Below are 14,424 nucleotides of genomic sequence, written 5' to 3' on the forward strand. Positions count from 1 at the left end.
AATGTGGTAATTTGTTTTGTTTATTGTGAGGTGCTTGGAGCGGTGATTGCTTGCCTGAGCAGCATTTTCCTTTTTTTACTTTATCATAATTTGAGACAATAATTTGTTTCCAAGTAAGTATTTCACATAACTATTTAGACACTTTAAACTTTGGCTGATATTTGAATCATTAAATAATATTTAAGAGTATTGGAAGGATATTGTCAGAGATCAGTTTCTTCTGTGTCCTACTAATACTACTTTTTAAGCAGATTTTGCAATTTTGTTTATAATTAAAATGATTATTTGTTTGATTTATTACGTTTAAATCTAATCCACTTGTTTGTTTTATAGATCTCGCCTTAAATTCTAATTTATAACTAAATAACAATACTAACGTTTTCTGTTTGTTTCGTAGGTAGGTAGTTATAACTTGTCTTTATACATTTACAATACCTAATGTGTTATTTTTGTGACCGAACTAGTTAGGGTGGTATTCCAACTGTCCAATTTCTTGTATTTGCGTCTCAAATTTCGCTTAATGAGAGTTTTCAATAGGTATAAAGGTTGGGATGTCCTTGTTTACAACGAATTTGAGGCTAAGGGTTTACTTCACGAGGTTTACATTGTATTCTGCCATGGCTACCTAAAGATCTTTGTAACATTATTGTGTTAGAAAACAGTAGGTAGGTACTACATTGTTGACCAAGCTCTAGTTTTAAATTTTCTGTTTTAGCAAAGAGAATTAAGTAGACTGGTTTTAGTAACATAATTAATATGTATATTAACGGTACTAGACCTAAAATAACTGATTATGAATTATGCTACAGGATGACATTGAAATTACTTTTCCTACAGTTAGTAGGGGTCATTGCAATAGTTAGTTGAGAGTCCCCGGCAAGCTTGGACCTCCATACAAACGTAATTACGCTCTCATTTTACAATGACTAGCCAGATTGCTCTGAAACTTCGTACTTACAATAGGATAAGGTATATCTAGGTCTGCAGTTAGTTTATGTAGCTTCAGATACAATATTAAAAAACCGGCCAAGTGCAAGTCTGACTTGCGCACCCAGGGTTCTGTACTTTTTAGTATTTGTTGTTATAGCGGCAACAGAAATACATCATCTGTGAAAATTTCAACTGTCTAGCTATCACGCATCATGAGAATCATGAGATACAGCCTGGTGACAGACAGACAGACGGACAGCGGAGTCTTAGTAATAGGGTCCCGTTTTTACCCTTTGGGTACGGAACCCTAAAAACTACAGTTATTCATACAAAACTTGTTTTTGCTCTATTTCGTTTGTTTTATAAACTGGAGCTATATAAACTAATTACAGACCTAGATATACCTTATGTAGTGTTGTTAAATGACTAGTCTTAAAGACTTTTAAACTTTAACGACTCGCAAACCTTTAAGGCTCAAGCTTTGAAAGCTAGAGCGTTAAAGGTTTGCTCACAAAGCGGTTTAGAACCTTAACAACTCAAACTTTTTATGACTTGTCAAAATGAACTCGGGCCTCATAGGGAACTTTAGCTTTTTAACTTAAGCTCAAGCCCCCGAACCTTAAAAGCTTGTGTCAAGCTTAGAGCTCATACGTTTAGCTCTCTTTGCAGAAATTATTTGTGTGTAGAGAATTTACGAATATCATAATATACCTATCTATATCAGAAGAGGGAGTCTCGTCTGACACGCCGTGGGAGACGGACGCACGTTTGGGAGCCCTTTTGTTCTTTCCCGGTTGTAAAATCCCAGACAAAACAATAGAGCCCGCGTTAACGCCACATGCGACAACTGGCCGACCGTCGGTTCAAGTTCCTTTACGCGACGCGACACAGATTCTCGGGACGCTGTTCATAAATATCCCTAATAGTGAAACGCGGTCAAATAATATTTATGTGTATCCATGAGTGAATTGAGTCAAGTGCGTGTGGCCCTTGTCTGCGCCATGTATCAGCTCTGCGGCCCATCGCTGAGGCGCGGTACTGCTGCCGGCTCCGCCTACACGACGGACAAATTGGTGAGATCGGTCCTTGATACGTTTCTTACGTTAATACTGGGGTTAACATCCCAACATATTCCATTGTTAGTCGAGCCAAAACTACAACAGTCCCCCGAAGAGTAGATACCATCCTACCATCTACGAGACAGCGTTGTCTAATAGCGTGATTATATTGTATTAAATAGGTATCGAAACGATCGCAGTTCTCATAGTATATCTCAGTTAAATACCTAGTTTCATCTAACTCTGTAGTGACACCTTAATGGTTCGTGTTCGTCTTAATTAGGTCATTAGACAGATATTTGAAATTGGTTTTATTGGATTAAAATACCTACTAACTTGCATCTAGCTTCGCCTAGCCTATAGCTTCGGCCATCTGGGGCTCAGACGTCGCCTGGGGTGCGTTGAATTATGGGAAACGACTTTTAAATTGTGGTGCAATATGCAGCTTTACAACAGAGGCCGAGTCGTAGACAAAAACAATGCACTTCCCTTAAACACATCTGTTGACCAAATAACCATAAAAAAGGCAGATCGACACATTGCACAATTGGTCCAACAGGTTTTTTTTGTTAGCATTCCCGGACATTAGTGATTTGTTTATTACAGTGCCAGTGTCTTTGTGTTTTTTATTTGTGCGAAAACATAACTACCGATGACAGTGTTTGGTTTGGTGCATAAGTATGGATAATATTTGTAGTGCTGTTTTTACCAGCTTAAAACTACTATGTTGAAACTGACTATTTCTTAGTGTTGACGTAGACGACACGAGCGAATAATCTTACGAGATATAATAAATCAGTCAGGAGAAAAGAATGCCGCGGGCAAGCACAAGGTCCATGGAACAATGTTATAGGTGTTTGAGCAGTTATTTATATGATATCAAATTTTAGCAATTAATTACGTACGGGTTTTAGTGGTGTCTATTGACGGTGTTGGTGTATTTTATATTACCTAATATATTTATTGTGTCATTTGTGTCTGGTGATACTGAGGTGCCGGGATTCGTGCCAGTGTTGCTTGTTAAGTGCTATTAATTTTGTGTGCCATCATCATCAGCGACCAAAATAATACTATTTATTACGAGGCGACAAGAGATTACTCGCAAAATCGCAACCCCAAGATGTCAGGCGTCGGCGGGCAACACACGACTTTTCGGCAAAGCGAACTATTGTGGCAGCCAACACAGGACAGGATAGACCCGACAGATGCGGATTACCTACGAAATTGACAGCCTAGTGCGCGCGTAGCACATGCGTGATCGAGCCCGACGTGGTATAAGCATATGGGTGGAAGAGACTCAGGATAAACTTAAGGGCCCCACAAGTGAAGGCCGTATAATGATAATAATATGAAGATACTACTCTGTCTTTCCGAAAGCACTCATTAACGCAATGCAGGCCTTTTGAAGAAGTCATTTACGAAAGCTATCAAGGGGCCTCGGTTGCTGCTGACTACGAGCCTGACGAGAGCGAGAGACGATTAACCTTCGAATAATGAACTCAACTTAATCGCAGTCACCATCCCTTCGTATATACTTACACTAATATTTATCTATATCTTCCCTAAACTGGGCACGATGCTGGTATTCGGTCTGGTTCTTCAACTTTCGTCAACTCCTATCCTCGACTGCAACAGCCCCACACTCCTCACCTGTATTATTGGCTCACCGGTGTCTCGGGCAGGAGGGTCAGTTGAGCATGCCGGGGCGGCAGATGAAGGGTGGTGTATACGAGTAGGCCCGAATACACGTCCTGCCTCGGAACAGGTTTGTCTGGACGGAGGTCGTTAGCGTACCGTAGCATACGCCTCTAACCGACGGCCTGGATCGTACCAGCACGTGCATTTGAGCAAGCTCGACGAGCCTCTCCGTCTCTCCCTCCCTTGTGTGACCAACGCTTCTGCGTCCTTGCAGCAGAACTGCTGGCTGGTGTAGTCACTAAACGGAAACGAAAACGGATACCTATCTATACCAGAAGAGTAACTTAACATCAGTTAACGCATTTACTGCCTGCAACATATACAGGGTGGACCATTTAGAACCGTGATTCCGTTGCGTATGTACATCCAGATACATTTTCTGTAACTATATTTTAAAATTTTCCCGTTCCGTTCCGTCCTATATGAGTGAGTCATAACTGTCATAAGAAATAAAAATAAAAGTATTTAAAAAAATATTTATTACTTAATTAAGACTGGGTGATTACTTGAACCGCTTGAACGTTTTAACTTTTAACCGCCTCCGCTATTGACTAATTCGTGAACGCAAACTAAACAAATAAGAGACCAAAAAAACAAAACTGTTTCTGCAGAACTGTAAAAATGCCGCGGCATACATTTATAACCAAAAATACCACCACACGCTTTGTGGAGTTCGTCAATATTGCGGACAGAGGAATAAGAAGGTAAAACGCTCAAATAATGACCTTACTGACCGTCGTCGTAACGCAACCATGATGACAAACGCCAAAGCCATGATGACAAAAGTCATAATTATCTTTTTCTGTTTTTCCCTATTTCACAAAAACGTATTAAATTTCACCCTACCCTATAGCATAGGTTGATTTTATTTGTTAAAAGCTTTTACTTTTTGCTCCAAACCTTTACTGCTAAAAACCTTACAGACTTAAACCTTCAAAGCTTAGGAGGCTTTAAAGCTTGAGGCCAAAAGACTCGAGGTTTCTTTGCTCGTAAGCAGCAACACGAACTCTTAGTTCGAGTCGTTAAGGTTCCGAGGCTTTAAGGTTCGAGGCTTCAAGGCTCAGCAGTCGCGACTCAAGTCTTGTAGTTTACGCCTCAAAGCTTAAATCCACAACACAAACCTCATGTCATAGTATACTGTGCAAAGTTTCATTACAATCCAACACATAGTTTTAAAATGAGGCTGAAACTACATTTGTATGGCAAGGTGAAATTCGGCCGAGCTTGCCGAGGACTTTTAAGAAGCAGGTGAAGGGGCTGAAGCAGTATTCTATCAACCAGTCCTTTTTAAATACATTTCACACAATAAGACTAGACTGACTAGAGCTAGACAATCTAAAATATAATGTGCATAAGATTCTTTGGTCTCTAAAGCCAAATCATAGTTTTGCCTGCTTGTTCACTGAAAAGATCGCTCTGAACTAGTACAATCTGTAGCATGACGCTACATCTGTCGTTTTGTTTTGGAAACTACTTGCTTGTCAGTCATGTCTAGTTTGCTTGTTTGTTTAGTCGTGTCGTATAGTGTGAATTGATTCACGCAATTACGGTTAGATGGCGGTTTAAAGAAACTCATGGAACCTTTTTTGGACGATGATATTTTCGAGATTGGCAGGTTACAATTGCGTTGAATTTTGAATTTCATTTCTGATTCGAAAAGAGAAATTTGTTTTCTTCGGGGTACTTCAGATGGATTTTGGGATTGACGTGTAAAGATCTGTTTGTGATATATTAGATTTTTTCCTGGTTTTTTTCGTCAAAGTTAACCTTTTAAATCTAAAGGAACGTTTTCTTCTGAGGTTGCTAATAACAACTTTGAGTGCGCTTTACTTCCCGTCGTTCCGCGGCCTTGTTGGCCGCAGTTGCCTGCAACAGGACCTTCAGTCAGTGGTCAGGTATCAGACCCACGGAGGAGACGAGCCCGCATACTGCGTGGTTCGATAGCGTTGGTTGGCCGAACGTTTGCTTTGGAAAGGAACTAGCAGACCCACGGAGGACACGAGCCCGCATACAGCGCGGTTCGATAGGTCACGGTACAGCTTCGGTTGGCCGAACAAATTGTCATCGTCTACGGAGCTTGAATATTTTGTAACGTATTGGAATCGGTTCCCGTTTAATTGTTATCTTTTTTCCCGGTTCATTGTTATTTTTTTGTGCAATATTTCTTTCAATTCTGTAAAGCCGCTGTTATCCGTATTCCGCATTTATTTAAGGCATTATTTTTAAAATTCTAATTGCCCCTAATTGTCAGGCGAAACTAATATTCGGCAATAAATTAAGGTACCTATCACCCGTTGAAACAGCCATTATCGTCCATAATCTCCATCTCATTAATCCATTTCTTTCCTTCTACAGCTAAATTTATACGCCGTAATCTTTCGCACGTACACCAGTTCACGCCAGTGCGGAAAGCGGACCGTCAGAAAAACAATTTGTTTTGGTTATATTAATTTTTTAAATTCCATGTGTAGATTTTTTTAGTGACTTTCGGAAGTGCTTATCAGATTATACGTGTTGTGCAGAAGTATTTGTTTTACTGCAAATCTCACTAATGTATTTGTTCGGTCTTTTAGTGAAATAGCATACCGTGAGGAACTGAGCATAATAATGTAACGGGATGGTCTTTGTTATCTCTTTTACTCCCATGCAGTTGCAAGGGAGTGATGGCTATGTGTAGTTTCGCTTATATTAGCCGAGAGCCGTTGTTTCTTTACTTGGGGACTGAAGGTGTTGATATTAGTTTCGGCTTTAGTTTCATTTTGCAACTTTTATACAATTTCTGAGCCATTATCTTGGGGGATTTTGTAGCAATGTTCAATCAACATTTTATTGGCCTCAGATTGTCTGGGATACGAGGGTTGATCCGTATGCACCACCCCTAACCCTCTTACAATGAAACTACATTCAAGATTTATTTTTTATTTTTCTACATAGTCTTCCTCAACACTAATACACTTATTCCATCGGTGCTCCAGCATTTCAATAGCCTCCTGAAAAACAAAATGTCTGACCTCTGAAAACCACTCCTCCGCAATAGATATCACCTCTTGATTATCCAAAAAAAAAATACACGTAAAAATTCCTTTAATTTTGGGAATAGCCTGTAGCCGCTGGGGGCCAAGTCAGGCGAATACGGTGGGTGCTCCACCAATTCGAACCCTGCTTGGTGTATGGCAGCCTTAGCGACACAGGACGTATGGACGGTAGCGTTGTCTTGGTGGAAGAGTACGCCACTTGTCAACTTGCCCCGGCGTTTCTCTTTAATAGACTCTCACAATTTTACAATTAAGTTTGCATAATAGGCCCCTGTAATAGTCTCTCCCTTTTTCAAATAGTCAGCCAGGATTATTCCTTGAGCATCCCAGAATACAGACAGCATAACCTTTCCTGCAGACGATGCCACTTTAAATTTACGTGGTGGCGGAGAACCACTGTGTTTCCACTGCTTACTTTGAATTTTAGTTTCGGGATCAGAGTGATGTACCCAAGACTCGTCCATGGTTACGTATCTATAGAGAACATTATCTTTATAAGCTTGGTACATATCCAACAGACGCTGGCAAATCAATACTCTATGTCTTTTCTGATCAATGGTCAACATTCGTGGCACCCATCTTGCACTGATCTTGTTCATACCCAATTCTTTAGTAAGTATCTGTTGCACTACGTGATATGACAAGCCAGTCTCTTCAACAATTTACCTGATACGTATTCGCCTGTTTTGTAACACCATATCGTGAACTTTATTAATGTTTTCGTCTGGAGTGACCGTTACAGGTGGGCCACCGCCATGTTGGTTTTCACAACTTGATCTGCCGCACTTAAACTCTCGACACCAACGTTTCACTATGTAATAGGATACTGCACACTCCCCTACAGTTGCCACAATATCTTGATGGATTTGAGTTGGTGTAAAATATTTCTTTTGTAGATATTTTATTACCGCCCTCTGCTCAACAAAATCCATTTTCATACAAAAAAAACACGACTCAACAATTACAGTAAGCTGTAGCTCAATAATAGTTCGACATTCAAAAATGTTTTATTTTTTTTAATAACCTCTAAATGTCTATAAACCTACAGCAAAAAGGTTTTAATAACCAAGTGACAGCAAAGAGGTCAGGGGTGGTGCATACGGATCAACCCTCGTACCTTGTGGGGCGTACACTGATGTCCCTAGCATATAATTAAATTAAATTTTTGACGTGTAATATGTAACAATATTATTAATAAATGAGTATGAGTATGAGTATACAAATTCACTCTATATATTGACTGCAGGATTTTTTTTAGAGTTTAATAGTAACCTAAGCTAAATTACTTAAGATATAAAAATGTTAGGCATAGAAATTTTCACTTTGTTTTTAACAAGTGTTTTTTAAGTTGTTTTTTAATGATTTGTAAGGATATATTATGCTTTAGTGATTAGTATCAAATATTTTTTCAAATGCAATGCCATCCATTATTATTATATCACTGCAAAAATCACCTAAACTAATTCTAAGTCTTATTAAACTTTTAATTCCGAGCTATGTTGACCAAATGACCAGGATCGGCTGGATTTATTGCTTTTATAATTTAACTGGGAAGCTGACCATTACTTATACCATTTCACGAATGTTGTTGCGTATATGATATGATATGATATGATTTATTTATCTCACAATATACAATTGCACTTAAAATTACACATGGTAGATTCTTAGGAATTTATATTGTGATTGTCGGTTTTTTACATTATGAATAATTGAATATGAAAAATAACAGAGACAATCAAAATTACATTCAAAATTATTAAATTACAATAGTATGTCAGCAGTTTCGTTAAATTCTACATAATAGATTAAAAAACATTCAATAAATTAAACAATTATCTAGAAAATAAATTCGCCAGGAATGGGTCGTTATTAACTCTATAAAATAAATAAACAAAATTGAGCACTATGTCACAGAAATTAAGGTCACCATTAAACTAACAAATAAGTAAATTACAATAAACCTTACAATTCCGATGTCAGCAAAGTACTATTTAAATAAATCTAATTAGTGATATATATATGTAGAAAAAAATATGTACATACATAAGCACAATTTTATCTTGATTTAAAAACTAAAAACCAGTTTTGTCTTCAAACATGTTATCTCTTTTTGCAGTAAACTGAAGAAATGGATCCCAGTAAAGGCAGAGGCCGTGGCCTTTCGATGATGATGGCACTGAAAAAGTGCCAGAACTTGGACTCTGGCTCAGATGGGTCTCCGGACGCCACAGCTGGAGCAAGTGTTGTAAGTTTCTCTAGCGACCCACCATACAAGGAAGCATGACAGGTCAATGAATAGATTTTCCATGTGTTTAACATGGAAAAATCTTTATTGTTAGGTTAATTTTAATCATGTGGCTCGGCGTTTGGTCTTATGGTCGGACAGTCGCTGTTCAGCCTCGCAAAATATTTAACTACATATTGAAAAATTCAACTTTGCGGCACTAGTTGAGCGTAGCCTTTAGCCTCGTGTACATGTACATAGGAAAGTGACGCTCAAGCTCACAGCTTTCGTTTTCCACTGGGAATTGGCGTTGTCAAGCCTACTTAAGGGCTCTCCCCACACTTGATGCAAAGAGGAATCGGCTAAACTGTACTGAACAACTGAACATGCTGTATACAGAATTGACTGCAATTAAATTGTGACGGGAATTAAATCTTCTCGGGTCCGAGGTGTAGGGTTGGAGCCGGCGTAGTTTTTATCGCGTATATCTTTACTTGAAAATATTTGTATTGTATAACTAGCCTTATGAACCGATTTTGCATGTACAACCAGCCTTAAAGTTTATATTCTATGATGGTTCATTATTTTAAGTATGTGGGTATTTTTGCACTTTGTAGTTTTTCCTCAGTTACCCGTTGACCACGAACCCTGTAAAGGGTTCGAAACGTCGGGATGTATTATAAATTCAATATACGCGATATAAATAATACAAAAGGTAATCACGGTGTATATCCTGGTCAATATAAGTCTAGTGAAACTAACCGTGAATCATTCAAAACTAATACGCGATATAATCCGTTTTCATAGTTTTATTTAATAAATCCTCTTGTTTTAGGTGAGTGCCACGACAATTGCACCCTCCTCGGTCGGTGGGGGCGGCCGCGGGCATCTTCTGTCCATGCTCGCAAAAAGACAGCAGCCACCTGGACGTTCGTATTTTTAAATTTTTTAAATATTTTTACTCTAAAAAATACACAGCAATATTCAGTAAACATATTTTTTCGCCAAACTGCATGACAGTTTGTTGGCGAAGAAGTCTAGAAGTCTTCGCCTTACCTCTTTGACCGCCAAAGACGACACACGTGTCTACAGCCCAATATCACACGAAACTCTGTTAACAGGGAATATTACACGAAACTCTGTGCAGGGGGCGCCACTACCACAATCTGAGGGACTATCGCAAAACAAGAAAATTGAAATTTTGTTATCTAACATCACTGTCACTCTTGCATATTCGAGCGATAAAGAGGCAGATAGCGAAATTTCGGATTCGCGTTTCCCGGTAGGTCCTCTGTAAACAAACCGCCTTGATGCATCAATGTCATATTTTATTCTCCGAAAAGTTGTCAAAAACCTGTTAAAGGCACAGTATGTATTAGGGCTCGCGGTCGAATCCGTGTTTCGTTTACACGTTTCGAATACCCGTTTCCGAATAATACGTAAACGGTTTTCTGGCCCGTTCCGCACGTTTAATTAAGAAACGTGTAGTTAAGACCCGTGTACACGGATAAACGGGTATTCGAAGATACGTATCTTATTTATCCGTGGCTCCGGACACGTCCTTGACGATAGTAGCGAAGGAACGAACGCCAGCTACAAATGAATGGACAAAAGATTCATGACGAGTTTCTGTCATATTTAACCTTATTCCGTGGGTCATAGAGTCGAAATTCAATAAACGGTTTAGAAAACCCTTTCTTGAGCAAGTAGTTTTTGCTTGCAATAGGTATTACGAGTATTCACGCTTCTTATCAAAGTAGTATTTTATATAGCACTTTAAATAGCTACTTTTTTTACGTTGCGGGTTAGCAATAAAATAAAATAAAAACCTGCTAGTACCTATTTAAAAAAAAATAGAACCATCGAGTTCAGTATGTAGGCAGGAAGTCAAACAAATGTTCGAAATTGGCATTAGGTAAGTATTTATAAAAAAATACATTTTTAACTTGCTTCTTTATTTTTAGTTTAATTTGAAAACATGATATAAAATTGTATTTCTTGTCATGTAATGTAGTGTAGGTACACCTTATAAAACAAAGTCCCCCGCCGCGTCCGTATGTCTGTCTGTATGTTCGCGATAACCAGACCTCACCTGTGAATGAAGTTTTTTTTTGGGAATGTGTGTATATTTTGTTAAGGTTTTGTTTAAATTGGTAGAAATATGACGATGTTTGCTAATGAAGTTAGAAAAAATCACGCTGGCCAGGACTTAATCGGAAACGCTGCCCAATCTATTTGAGATATAACGACACAATGTATGGTGGAAAAAAGTCTACAAAAAAGTGCGCGATGGCTGTCTGTCTATATTTTAAGAATAATTAACCCATTATTAACTTCTAAAAAAACCGGACAAGTGCGAGTCGGACTCGCCCACCGAAGGTTCCGTACAAAATTTAATTTTAAATTTTAGTTGTTATAGCGGCAACAGAAATACATGTGTAAAAATTTCAACTGTCTAGCTATCACGGTTCATGAGATACAGCCTAGTGAGTGGTGACAGACAGGTGGATGGCAGTCTTAGTATTATTGGGCTTCCGATGTGAATACTTGTTACAGAATGTATTTTATTATGCTTGACTCTCCATGCGAAGCCGGGGCGGGTCGCTAGTTATTAATAAACACTTTAAATCAATTTGATAAAATTGCACCTTCTCAATAAATTCTAATTGTTTTTGCTCTAGGTACCTCTTACCATAGTAAAACGCTTTTTAGTGCGGCGCGGCTACAAAACAATGGAAAACATTTTCTTGTGCAGATGTTTTGACCTTATTACAACGACATAAAGCTTATAATTCGCGGTGACACTTGCGATAATAGTTTGGGAACCTACATGTTTTCGACGATGACAAACAAAAGGATATTGGAAAACAATGGATGGATGGACCATTTAAGTTTATTACCTGAACGCTAGTGAGAAAGTGACCAAAGTGAATTATGAATAATGACCAATTTGAGATCTATCTTAATGTATTTAGCAATATTATCGCAAGTTATCCAAGGTAGTATGGGTTTTTATGGTTCTTGGGTAAAATTCTGCTTTTCATTTGAGCATGATTACTCGATAATCCCGCTTTTGCGTACCTAACTTTTTTTGCGCCGTTGGCAGGTTTGTTGTTTTCGCAAAGCAGTAATACACCCGAGATAAAAATAACCACGAAATAATTAAACTGTTATTTTTAATTAATATTGTATTCTGTCTGCACACCTATTATTAACGAAAAAATACTATACCATTATGTAATTATTAAAAAAACTATGATCGATATCAAATTTATGTAATTAGCTTAGAAGCAATCGGTTTTATTAAATGATATAAATAGTTTAAAATAAAAATTATATATACCTACTATTAAACAGGAAGATGGCTCAGTACCTATGTTTTATCAATACGGTTAAATACAATTAAAAAAAAAGTTATTGTACGGTTTTATGAAACCATTGTAGGCATTTAACTAAAAAATTTCGGAAATTAATTTGAATTACGGTATTAAAATCGCGGTTTTAATGTTAACTTAATAAATTGGGGCGATAGAATAAAAGTTTTACTTTTAAAAATCGTACGATAAACGAATTCATCTGAAGTCAACATAATAATAGTGGAAAGTGGACCTTGTTACCATTGTACATTGGCTCAAACTGGTTCGGAGTATTCAGACCCGTTCGGAACGGTCTTAAGTACCCGTGTAAACGGAGATACGTGTCTGAGATACGTTTCTTGGGAACGTTCCTTCGAAACGTTTTCGAATCCCGGCGGTTCCGTGTAAACCGGGTTCTTAGTACCGCCGGGCTTAAGAACACGGGTATTCGTTTCGGCGTGTAACACGGATACCGGTAGCCCTAGTATGTATAAGTTACTCTATGGTTTACTAAACGGGCTAATGCTGCACTCTGGTGGCAGAACATTGCAGTGATACCCCATATTAAAGCAAGCGAGGCTCACTCCGCGAAATCGTCGCGTCGCTACAAGTACATGCGGCCCACACCAATTTTGGTGTCTAGCCGTAGTAGTTGTCGCGCACCGCACGGAGACCTGTTCGCGCTTGCGCCACCTAGCGGTCATATCTGCCGCATTAGACGCGTTTTGTTAGAGTGAATCTTCTGTACTAGTACTATTATTTATTCTGTGACTAAAGTGAAAAATAGAGACATAAATATAAGACCTTGAACCGTGAAGACAATCCTCGTAAATTGGATCAAAACTGCCGAGCTATTCGACTTAATAATATGTGAGTGACCCGCTTTAAAATAATTTAGTATGTTTGAGTCTCACGGGAGTTTTATAGTTAAAAATGTGGAAAACACCCTATTGATAAAATTAAATTTTATATGATTGCAGCGCCCACATTTAGTCCAGCCTCTGATGTAGCGCCGCCCGCAGCCACGCCGGGTCTCGCACCTAAAGCTTCCGGTACTGGCAGAGGAAAAATGTTCCAGCAGTTGTAAGCACACGATTTTTAAATAAAACGCGCCTATAACGATGGCTGTCTGCACTAAACGTCTAGACCGCACATTTGCGATAAGTTTGCTGCAATTAATCAATCTATTTAGTAACTAGTTCATGCATATTGTATCAGAACAAAATCTGTATAAAATAAACCGGCCAAGTGCGAGTCGGGCTCGCCCACCGAGGGTTCCGTACAAAATTAACTTTGTTTTTATTTTTAGTATTTGTTGTTATAGCGGCAACAGAAATACATCATCTGTGAAAATTTCAACTGTCTAGCTATCACGGTTCATGAGATACAGCCCGGTGACAGACAGACGGACAGTGGAGTCTTAGTAACTTAATATGGTCCCGTTTGTACCCTTTTGGTACGGAATCCTAATAAAAGAACAGGCGACGGTTTGAATATACAGTAATATTTGTTCAGTAATATAAAAATATAAAGATAAAGAGTATAAATACCTAACAGACTAAATCAGGAACAAATATTTGTGGTCACAGCTCCCCAGGCGATAACTCGTAAGGTAGTTAAGGGAATGTATAATAAAGTCTCGTGAATGTCAGCTGCCTCTCCGTTGGTGGATTAACATGCCTGCCAAACACGTCGAGGGTCCATAAATTTACCATTAGTAAATAGTGGCCATCTCATATATTTATACTATTTATAGGCAGGCGCGAATGGCAGCTACGGCGCCGAAAGCGGCCGATCAGAAAGGACACAGCCAGAGCGGTAACGACGTCAGCAGCTTGACGCAGAAGATGGCCGCCAGCACGGTATCAGGCAACTCCGCACAGCCCTCGTCCGTGGCTAGGAACAAACCCTTCGTAAGTAAAGTAGCCAATCAGATCGGCTACGACGTCGGCAGTTTGACGCAAAGAATGGCCGCCAGCACGGTATCAAACACCTCCGCACAGCCCTCGTCCGTGGCTAGGAACAAACCCTTCGTAAGTATATATATAATTTTTTGAACTGACCCGATGCACTTACCTGTACTAACAATGGTATTGTATTATTACAATACTATTTGCTTT

At 38.8% G+C, this 14,424-nt stretch overlaps 1 protein-coding gene across 3 annotated transcripts in view; it reads left to right on the top strand.

Annotated features, from left to right (window-relative positions):
• Positions 1–9: 9 nt before the first annotated feature.
• LOC134746638 (piwi-like protein Ago3) overlaps positions 10–14,424 on the top strand; it is a 55,723-nt gene continuing 41,308 nt past the window's right edge. Inside the window, exons 1-5 of one of the 3 annotated variants that reach the window (XM_063681102.1) lie at positions 10–113; positions 8,841–8,969; positions 9,784–9,877; positions 13,285–13,387; positions 14,061–14,217. In XM_063681102.1, coding sequence (XP_063537172.1) covers positions 8,853–8,969; positions 9,784–9,877; positions 13,285–13,387; positions 14,061–14,217 — 471 coding nt within the window. In that variant the 5' untranslated portion in view covers positions 10–113; positions 8,841–8,852. Of the gene's footprint in view, positions 114–8,813; positions 8,970–9,783; positions 9,878–13,284; positions 13,388–14,060; positions 14,338–14,424 lie in introns of those variants that run through there. The other 2 variants (XM_063681103.1, XM_063681101.1) reach the window with 2 other exon arrangements.

Source organism: Cydia strobilella, chromosome 13 (genome assembly GCF_947568885.1).
Source record: "Cydia strobilella chromosome 13, ilCydStro3.1, whole genome shotgun sequence".
NCBI lineage: Eukaryota > Metazoa > Arthropoda > Insecta > Lepidoptera > Tortricidae > Cydia > Cydia strobilella.